Source organism: Monodon monoceros, unplaced genomic scaffold (genome assembly GCF_005190385.1).
Source record: "Monodon monoceros isolate NGI ecotype Baffin Bay Population unplaced genomic scaffold, NGI_Narwhal_1 Super_Scaffold_15, whole genome shotgun sequence".
In the NCBI taxonomy this organism is placed as follows: domain Eukaryota; kingdom Metazoa; phylum Chordata; class Mammalia; order Artiodactyla; family Monodontidae; genus Monodon; species Monodon monoceros.
In genome coordinates this window covers 81,112,394-81,123,499 of record NW_021703771.1, presented here as the reverse complement: position 1 = coordinate 81,123,499, position 11,106 = coordinate 81,112,394, and the positions used below count along the sequence as shown (strand labels likewise).

Sequence of the window (11,106 nt, the reverse complement as noted above, 5' to 3'; positions counted from 1 at the left end):
CAGGGCAAACAACCAGTAAGACAGGATCACAGTCCCACCCATAACAACAACAACAACAACAACAAAAAACATGGGACAGCAAAAAAATATATCACAGATGAAGGAGCAAGGTAAAAACCCACAAGACCAAATAAATGAAGAGGAAATAGGCAATCTACCAGAAAAAGAATTCAGAGTAATGACAGTGAAGATGATCCAGAATCTCGGAAACAGAATGGAGGCACGGATTGAGAAAATACAAGAAATGCTTAAGAAAGATCTAGAAGAACTAAAGAACAAACAAACAGAGATGAACAACACAATAAGTGAACTGAAAAATACACTGAAGGAATCAATAACAGAGTAACAGAGGCAGAAGAACAAGTACGTGAGCTGGAAGACAAAACGGTGGAAATAACTGCCAAGGAGCAGAATAAAGAAAAAAGAATGAAAAGAACTGGAGACAATCTCAGAGACCTCTGGGACAACACTAAAAGCAACAACATTAGAATTACAGGGGTCCCAGAAAAAGCAGAGAAAAAGAAAGACTCTGAGGAAACATCTGAAGAGATTATAGTGGAAAACTTCACAGACATGGGAAAGGAAATAGTCACCCAAGTCCAGGAAGCAGCACACAGAGTCCCACACAGTATAAACTCTAGGAGAAACACACCAAGACACATATTAATAAAACTAACAAAAATTAAATTCAAAGCAAAAACATTAAAAGCAGCAAGGAAAAAACAAAAAATAACATACAAAGGAATCCCCATAAGGTTATCAGCTGATTTTTCAGCAGAAACTCTGCAGGCCAGAAGCGGGTGGCAGGATATACTTAAAGCGATGAAAGAGAAAACCTACAACCAAGATTACTCTACCCAGCAAGGATCTCATTCAGATTCGATGGAGAAATCAAAAGCTCTTCAGACAAGCAAAAGCTAAGCGAATCCAGCACCACCAAATTAGCTTTACAACAAATGCTAAAGAAACTTCTCTAGGCAGGAAACACAAGAAAAAGACCCACAAAAACAAACCCAAAACAATTAAGAAAATGGTAATAGGAACAACATATTGATAATAACCTTGAATGTAAATGGACTAAATGTCCCAACCAAAAGACACAGACTAGCTGAATGGATGGATACAAAAACATGACCCGTATATATGCTATCTACAAGAGACCCACTTCAGACCTAGGGACACATACAGACTAGAAGTGAAGGGATAGAAAAAGATATTCCATGCAAATGGAAATCAAAAGAAAGCTGAAGTAGCAATATGCATATCAGATAAAATAGACTTTAAGACTGTTACAAGAGATAAGGAAGGGCACTACATAACGATCAAGGGATCAATCCAAGAAGAGGATATAACAATTATAAATGTTTATGCAGCCAACATAGGAGCACCTCAACACATAAGGCAAATGCTAACAGCCATGAAAGGGGAAATCAAAAGTAACACAATAATAGTAGGGGACTTTAACACCCCCACTTACACCAATGGACAGATCATCCAAACAGAAAATAAGGAAACACAAGCTTTAAGTGACACAACAGACCAGAGAGATTTAATTGATATTTATAGACCTTTCTACCCGAAAGTGGTAGAATACACTTTCTTCTCAAGTGCACACAGAACATCCACTAGTATAGATCACAATTTGGGTCACATACCAAGGCTCAGAAAATTTAAGAAAACTGAAATTGTATCAAGTATCTTTTATGACCACAATGCTAAGAGATTGGAAATCAATTACAGGAAAAAAATTGTAAAAACCACAAATACATGGAGGCTGAACAGTGTGCTACTAAATAACCAAGAGATAACTGAAGAAATCAAAGAAGAAATTAAAAGACACACAGAAACAAATGACAACAAAAACACAATGACCCTATGGGATGCAGCAAAAGCAGTTCTAAGAGGGAAGTTTAAAGCAATTCAATCTCACCTCAAGAAACAAGAAAAATCTCAAACAAACAATCTAACCCTACACCTAAAGCAACTAGAGAAAGAAGAACAAAGAAAACCCAAAGTCAGTAAAGGAAAGAAATCACAAAGATCAGAGCATAAATAAATGAAATAGAAGCAAAGATCAATAAAACTAAAAGCTGGTTCTTTGAGAAGATAAACAAAATTGATAAACCCTTAGCCAGACTCATCAAGAAAAAAAGGGAGAGGATGCAAATCAATAAAATTAGAAATGAAAAAGGAGAAATCACAACTGACACTGCAGAAATACAAAGGATTATAAGAAACTACTACAAACAACTATATGCCAATAAAATGGACGACTATGAAGAAATGGACAAATTCTTGGAAAGGTACAATTTTCCAAGACTGAACCAGGAAGAATTAGAAACTATAAACAGACCTATCACAAGAAATGAAATTGAAACTGCAATTAAAAATCTTCCAACAAACGAAAGTCCAGGACCAGACGGCTTCACAGGCAAATTCTATCAAACATTTAGAGAAGAGCTAACACCCATCCTTCCCAAACTCTTCCAAAAAATTGCAGAGGGAGGAACACTCCCAAATTCATTCTATGAAGCCACCATCACCCTGATACCAAAACCAGAAAAAGATATCACAAAGAAAGAAAATTATAGACCAATATCACTGATGAATATAGATGCAAAAATCCTGAACAAAATACTTGCAAACTGAGTCCAACAGCATATTAAAAGGATCATACACCATGACCAAGTGGGATTTATCCCAGGGATGCAAGGATTCCTCAATATATGCAAATCAATCAATGTGATACACCATATTAACTAAGGAATAAAAACCATATGATCATCTCAATAGACGCAGAAAAAACTTTTGACAGAATTCAACACCCATTTATGATAAAAACTCTCCACAAAATGGGCATAGAGGGAAACTACCTCAACATAATAAAAACCATATATGACAAACCCACAGCAAACATCATTGTCAATGGTGAAAAACTGAAAGCATTTCCACTAAGATCAGGAACAAGACAAGCATGTCCACTCTCGGCACTCTTACTCAACATAGTTTTGGAAGTCCTAGCCATTGCAATTAGAGAAGAAAAAGAAATAGAAGGAATACAAAATGGGAAAGAAGAAGTAAAACTGTCACTGTTTGCAGATAACATGATACTACATATAGAAAATCCTAAAAATGCCACCAGAAAACTACTAGAATTAATCAATGAATTTGGTAAGGTTGCAAGATACAAAATTAATGCACAGAAATCTCTTGCATTCCTATACGCTAACAACAAAAAATCAGAAAGAGAAATTAAGGAAACAATCCCATTTACCATTGCGATGAAAAGAATAAAATACCTAGGAATAAGCCTACCTAAGGAGGCGAAAGACTTGTACTCAGAAAACTGTAATACGCTGATGAAAGAAATCAAAGATGACATAAACAGATGGAGAAATACACTATGTTCTTGGATTGGAAGAATCAATATTGTGAAAATGACTCTACTACCCAAAGCAATCTACAGATTCAATGCAATCCCTATCAAGCTACCAATGGCATTCTTCACAGAATTAGAACAAAAAAGTTTACAATTTGTATGGAAACACAAAAGACCCCGAATAGCCAAAGCAATCTTCAGAAAGAAAAACAGAGCCGGAGGAATCAGGCTCCCTGACTTCAAACTATACTACAAAGCTACAGTAATCAAGACAGTACGGTACTGGCACAAAACCAGAAACATAGATCAGTGGTACAGGATAGAAAGCCCAGAGATAAACCCATGCACATATGGTCACCTAATTTACAAAAAAGGAGGCAAGAACATATGATGGAGGAAAGACAGCCTCTTCAATAAGTGGTGCTGGGAAAACTGGACAGCTACACGTGAAAGAATGAAATTAGAACACTCCCTAACACCATACACAAAAATAAACTCCAAACGGATTAAAGACTTAAATGTAAGACTGTAAAACTCTTAGAGGAAAACACAGGAAAAATACTCTTTGACATAAACCACAGCAAGATCTTTTCTGACCCACCTCCTAATGAAAATAAAAACAGAAATAAACAATGGGACCTAATGAAATTTAAAAGCTTTTGCACAGCAAAGGAAACCATAAACAAGATGAAAAGACAACCCTCAGAATGGGAGAAAATATTTGCAAATGAAACAACGGGACAAAGGATTAATCTCCAAAACATACAAACAGCTCATGGAACTCAATGTCAAAAAAACAAACAATTCAATTAAAAAATGGGTGGAAGACCTAAATAGACATTTCACCAAAGAAGACATACAGATGGCCAAGAGGCACATGAAAAGATGTTCAACATCACTAATTATTAGAGAAATGCAAATCAAAAGTACAATGAGGTATCACCTCACCCTGGCCATTCTGAAAAATGGCCATTATCGAAAATCTAGAAACAGTAAATGCTGGAAAGGGTGTGGTGTAAAAGGAACCCTGCTGCACTGCTGGTGAGAACGTAAATTGATACAACCACTATGGAGAATAGTATGGAGGTTCCTTAAAAAACTAAAAACAGAACTACCATATGACCCAGCAATTCCACTATTGGGCATATACCCTGAAAAAACCGTAATTCAAAAAGAGTCATGTACCACAATGTTCACTGCAGCACTATTTACAATAGCCAGGACATGGAAGCAACCTAAGTGTCCATCGACAGATGAATGGATAAAGAAGATGTGGCACATATATACAATGGAATGTTACTCAGCCATAAAAAGAAACGAAATTGAGTTATTCGTAGTGAGGTGGACGGACCTAGAGTCTGTCGTACAGAGTGAAGTAAGTCAGAAAGAGAAAAACAAATACCGTATGCTAATGCATATATATGGAATCTAAAAAAAAAAAAAAAAATGGTACTGATGAACCTAGTGGCAGGACAGGAATAAAGACGCAGACGTAGAGAAATGACTTGAGGACACGGGGTGGTGGGGGAGGGAGAAGCTGGGGTGAAGTGAGAGTAGCATCGACATGTATACACTATTGAATGTAAAATAGTTAGCTTGTGGGAAGCAGCCGCGTAGCACAGGGAGATCAGCTTTGCGGTGACCTACAGGGGTGGGACAGGGAGGGTGGGAGGGAGGCTCAAGAGGGAGGGGATATGGGGACATATGTATGCATACGGCTGATTCACTTTGTTGTACAACAGAAACTAACACAGTGTTGTGAAGCAATTATACTCCAATAAAGACACACTGTTTTACAGGAACACAGCAGACATTCCTCCTACTCAGGAAAGTTATAATCTTTAGATCTTAAATCATAAGATATAACATCTTAAATGTGGAATTCCATCCTTTTGCAAAAAGAGAAGAAACAACCATGGTACCTGCCACTTTCTGAAATCCCTGGGGTCCCCGCTTTGCCTGACAGGATGAGATGACTTTGGACTTGTCATCGGTCGAGCAGACACCTGAGGACAGCTTTCCACAGACCCGGAAGTAATAGGTGTATTCGCCAGCGCTCACGACGGTGTCATTTAGGCCAAGAGGCTTCAGGTCGTACATGTTGCCATGCCTTGGGTCTCTCACCTCACAGTTGTCCCCTTCGAGAACACGAGAAGGGAAGGGCAATTACACACACTCACACCTTGAGGCAAAAGTTCTGCAACTTTTAATCAGCTAAGTCCTGTCTTAACAGAGGCATTAAACATCACTTCCACGTTCTCTCCTTTTGTCTGTACACATAAGACAAACTGCCTGGCAAACAGCTTTCTCGAAAAGCTTAGGTCACAGGATGAAGACCCACTTAAACAAAACCAAACCCCACGTTCATATTCTCGGCACGTGAGATGCCGAGAGTCCATCAGTCTGGGTAGGTGAGGAAAACGTAGCTGGCAAAGTGAGCAATGGAGTGGAGTAAAAAAAATCAAGGATAAGAAGCTGTCCGTCCACTAACGGACGTTTCATGATCATGCACGGGGTTTCACATCTAAGATGCTGTTAAAACACCCCCTACTTCACACATTCACCAGCATCAGTGAGCAGGGCTGGGTCTTACCTTCCACGCGGACGACGGGACAGGCTTCCACGGTTCTCCAGACAAACACATACTCACAGTCGTCCAGGAGCTGAAAGGTTGGGGATCCCTACAACAGAAACCAACGGCTCACTGTGTTCTCATTTATTTAAAAAATGAGTCAAATGGTAGCTAGAACTAATACCCAACTTTTAACCTCCACGAGAAAAATACATGGCACTTATGAAACACATCAGATCTGGGGGGAAACAGCACATTCTAGTCAAACCCTATCGATGGCCTAAAACCCCTGAAAACTCAGGCAAGTTCTACATCAGACAGAAGATCTGGAGACTGGAGGGGCGTGAGAATGAGGCACGACAGACACGCACCGTCGTGTGGGCGCACTCGAGCGTTATCCTGGTGGAGAAGCGCTGGTTCCCGCACTTGTCGCCGTTGACGTAGACAATGCTCAGGGACCCGTTGGCGGCAACTTGAGGACTGACCTGCACGACGCCCAAGTTCCAGCTGTTGTCTTCCGACACGAGGCAGGACCCCACTGCGCTGCCTGGAAGGGCCAGGAAAGCCGATGAACTTGGGGGTGGGAGGAAAGGCAGAACGAACTTGAGTCCACTGCTCGGAACTCACCGTGGCAGCCAGGAATATACGGGAGAGGATTGCAGACACTCAAGTAGAAGGTTCTCCTCTTTCCATCAGCCGAGGTGTCAACCGCAGTCCAAGGCTTCTTGGCTTTGCTTAGACCGCTCAGATCATACTCGTTCCCAGCGGGGTCTGAAACACATGAAAACGCTGGAAATCCCTGCCTTCCTGGCAGCTTTGGGCACCGCCTTTCAACCCCAAAGACCAAGGACGCACGAACTTAACGGCCATAACAGGGATTTCCCTGGTGGCGCAGTGGTTAAGACTCCGGTGCTCCCAATGCAGGGGGCCCGCGTTCGATCCCTGGTCAGGGAACTAGATCCCACACGCATACCGCAACTAAGGAGCCCGCCTGGCACAACTAGGACCCAGCACAGCCAAATAAATAAATAAATATTTTTTAAAAAATAAAAATATTCTTAACAGAGAAATGAGGAGATCCACAGGAAGCCGAGAGGCTTCTCCTACAGAAACATACACCTGCCCTGACCCTCAAAACCTCCATTACAACAAATCACCACGGGTGTGGAGGTGAGGCTGGGGGCCACCACAAAGAATGAGGGCTGCTGGAGAGCCGGCTCAGCATCCAGGTACACCTTACGGAGCTTTATCCTCTCGTTCTTTTCTTCTCTTACACTGGAAGAAGCTCTGACCGTGTACTTGATTTTTTTCCCCTAGTTTTCTTCTCCGTTCTTAACCAGCTTCTGATCCCAAACTATAGCTCAAAACCATTAATTATGTATCTAGATTCTCTTCAAAAGAAGCTTTACAATTCCAGTATCATTCAAAGAAAATATGTAACACATCTATCATGCTGCCTGTAAAGTAAAACATACAGTACACAGAGACACATGTGCGCACACACACAGACACACACGCAGGCAAAGACACACGCTTTTGACCGGCCTCTTAATTCCTGGTCCCCCGGCCTCACCCGTGACTTGGCAATCCACCGGAGAAGGTACACAGGCCAATGCGGTTTCAAACTCAAAGAATGTGTCCCGGATCCCCAGGTCAGAGTCAATGTCTTGATGCAGGAATCTGGGGGTCCCCGGGTAAACGTCGTCATTGCAGACGAAGCGGATGACGAAAGCATCAGCCCTCCCTGCGAACAGGAAGACCAGACTGTAGGAAACCACAGCGATCACAGTGCAGCCGTAACACGCGTGTGGCACCAGGACAGTGTGCCCGGGAACGAGCCTCCAAGCCACCCTCTAAGACAAACACGGCGAAGCGCCAGGTCTGGTTCAGGGGCCCAATCTGAACTACAAAGTGGCCATGTTCACTGTGATAGCGACCCACGTAAAGACGGTTTGCACCGTGAACTTGGTGTCTTGGCATTCTTCTCTTCCAGAAGTGTGCAAACGCTATATCCGTTTATCCATCCAAATATTAGAAAAATGTCACTCTCCTTTACGGGTTTATTCGACAATATTTACTAAGTTCCTTACTACACACAGGAGTGAAAGAAACAAGAAAACCCGCCCTACTGGGAGCTGACACTCCGGTCCAGCGCCCAAGTAGTAAGCAAACTAAAGGCAACCCCTCACAGACCAGTTGGAAACGAAGGAAAACGCAGCAGGGACGGGGCCTAAGAAACCCCAAGGGTGGTGGGGAAGAGGCATGGCGGTTTCCAACGCAGTGGCCGGGCTCCCTGAGAAGGTGCCATCTGAGCCCCCCCACCCCGAAGAAGTGAAAAGAAGAAATGAACTGCCTGGCAGTCTTGAGGGGAGAGCACTGCGGACAGAGGGAACAGCAAGGACCAAGGCTCAGGTGGGGAGGATGGGCGAAGGTGGGCCTCCCCAGTTCCAGAAGCAGGAGGTCAGCGGGAGTGAGCTAGCACAGTGGCAGGTGACCCCGTCAGAGGAGCAGCCAGTGTCCCTCGGCCACTGGACAGGGCTGGCTGCTACTCTGGGCTCCCGCAGGGCGGGGACCACGGGTGGGTAGTGAGCACCGGAGGCTGCGCTAGGGGAAGAACCCCAGGGTCATCAACACGTTAACCCTCACAGGGGACCAGAGATGCCCGGCTAATACAGGAGGAAACTGAGGCAAAAAAGAGGGTAAGGAGCAGTCTGGGGCAGCACGGCTCTACACTACCAAACGTAAAATAGATAGCCAGTGGGAAGCAGCCGGACGGCACAGGGAGATCAGCTCAGTGCTTTGTGACCACCTAGAGGGGTGGGATAGAGAGGGTGGGAGGGAGGGAGACACAAGAGGGAAGAGATATGGGAACATACATATACGTATAACTGATTCACTTTGTTATAAAGCAGAAACTAACACACCATTGTAAAGCAATTATACTCCAATAAAGATGTTAAAAGAAAAAAAAGTGCTGGTTATACATGTGCTGCGCCCCTGGGGTTGCCAGCGCCTGGATTCAAACCCAGCAGAATAAGTGTCAGCGGCTGTCAGCCACACGATTAGGGCCAAAAAAAATATATATATATAAATGCCTGATCTATTTCATTTTTAAACAGCACTCTGGAACTGGAGAGCAGAAGAATTATAAACCAGAATGAAGCACGCTGCTTTTTGGATACTGAAGTGAGTGAGCACCTGACTGTTTTGACCAAGAGTTGAAGAGCTTTCCATCTGTAAAACAAAGGATTACCACTCCCCCGGCTCTACTAAGTTCTCCTCTAACCAACTAAAATTATCTCAGTCTGTGGTCCAAACCCTCCCCAACAAATGATACAGAACAAGATCAATTCCCTTTCTAGGACAACCCTTCCAGGATGTGATAGCAGCCCCCAGGCCCCATGTTTTCTGTCCCTGAAGAAGACCCCAATTCTTCAATCCCCTTCACAGGAATCCTGAACTCATTCCTTCGATGCCCTAAGAGTTCTCGTCCCAGCGTGTTCATGGATCCGTCAGCCTGAGCGCGATGCACAAAAGTAGCCAGTGACCGCACACTGCCACGGGTGCAGGAGGGCAGAGCCGTCCCCACTCTCTCCTGGATACTAAGTTCCTCTGACGTCGACTCAGACGCCCCTCATGTTTTCCGCCCCACACATCACACGACTGCCCCCTCCTGAGTCCATGCCGGTGTGGTGCACAGAGCACAGGTTCACAAGCCAGAAGGCGTGGGTTCCAACCTCCGCCCTGCTGCTCACTGGCTGTGTGTGTGATGTGGCTGCGCCTCTGTGGGCCTCCGATCCTCAACGCAAAGCAGAAACGTGTTAGTCGGCAGAGCCAGGATGAGGACCGAGAGGGCTGGCTGCCAGCCCTGGCTCTGCCCAGGACACAGGGCCTTCCGGGGCCTTCGTCACCTGTGAAGCAAGAAGGTGGCTAAGCAGGGGGTGTGAGCGCAAATGAGATGCACGGGGTTGGCGGAGAACCAACCCGCTAAGCGCACACAGCACCTCACACGGGGGCACACACGGCGAGCATTCACGACGGTAGCTGTGACTCCACCACCACCGTCCTCCCGAGGCCCTCAGACTCGGCCTTGCACCTTATGACACGAAAAATGGCGGCTTTCGGTTGACAGTCACAGCTGCAGTGAGGAGTAGAAACGCGAACCCACTGGAGATGCAAAACGGTATTTGAAGATACGATCAAGACTGAGCGGAGGGATTGGCGGAAAGAAAGAAATTTAGGAAAAAGCAAAGTAACTTCTGTTACCTTCACCCACCGCTTCTTTAATACCTGAAAAACACAGCACAAAAGACCGAGCGAACACACTCCTATCAGAGGAGCCGCTGGAGGTGCAGGTGGAGGACACCTGGGGGCGGGCACAGCAGAACCTAGTGGCCGGGACCCCTCCGGCCGCGGGATGCACTCAGGCGGCTGGGAGAACACACCAGAGGATGGGCACGCGGGGCTCAGAGGCGGGGAGGGTGGCCAGGACTCAGAGTCTACAGGCACTCCCGTTACACTCTGAAAGGTTTACAGTCACGGAACCCCCAGGACACCGGTTAGCTGCAAACACAGGGATGTGAGCTCACCTCTGGGGTGGGAAGGAAGCCCCGTGTAGGTCAGAGTTATAAAGCCCTCGGTGGACAGCTGGAGGCTCTTCTCCAGTCCCACCAGCCTTCCTGGCTTCAGATTCTTCAGCTCTTCCGTCTGGGTCTCTGCCTCACAGCCGGAAGCTGGCTTTCCATCCAAGGTGCCACAGACAGGCATCGCGCCGCACACGTTAAACTGCAGGCCAGACAGCGAGAACCACACACCAACTCAGGCCGCGTGACTCACCGCGAACATAACCCCGAACAACTCAAACCCTGCCCAGCCAAACAGGGTTGCCTGCTTGTTATCCAAACAATTGCATAATTTGTTCCTTATTAGGCAAATGACCAACTTTGCGTGCCTGGGCAATTAAACCCTGAAGCTAGTACATAAAGCAAAAATCAAAGTCCAAACGGCAATGCCCATAAATTGCCTGTAAGGCTTTATTTATACAGCCCCGTATCTCTAAATGCATGAGACACACTGCATGTAACAATGCACCATGTATAAGAGAGGAACTATAAGGAGCCAGAATTTTATAGTATTTTTGATTATATGAGGAAAA

At 44.9% G+C, this 11,106-nt stretch overlaps 1 protein-coding gene across 1 annotated transcript in view; it reads right to left on the bottom strand.

Moving 5' to 3' along the window:
- The window catches only part of IGF2R (insulin like growth factor 2 receptor), a 109,712-nt gene that overhangs the window by 33,148 nt on the left and 65,458 nt on the right, over positions 1–11,106 (bottom strand). Inside the window, exons 22-27 of the mRNA XM_029224310.1 lie at positions 10,541–10,736; positions 7,525–7,695; positions 6,579–6,722; positions 6,323–6,498; positions 5,973–6,060; positions 5,302–5,517 (exon numbers count right to left, since the gene is read on the bottom strand). Of these exons, the coding sequence (XP_029080143.1) occupies positions 5,302–5,517; positions 5,973–6,060; positions 6,323–6,498; positions 6,579–6,722; positions 7,525–7,695; positions 10,541–10,736 (991 nt within the window). The remainder of the gene's footprint in view (positions 1–5,301; positions 5,518–5,972; positions 6,061–6,322; positions 6,499–6,578; positions 6,723–7,524; positions 7,696–10,540; positions 10,737–11,106) is intronic.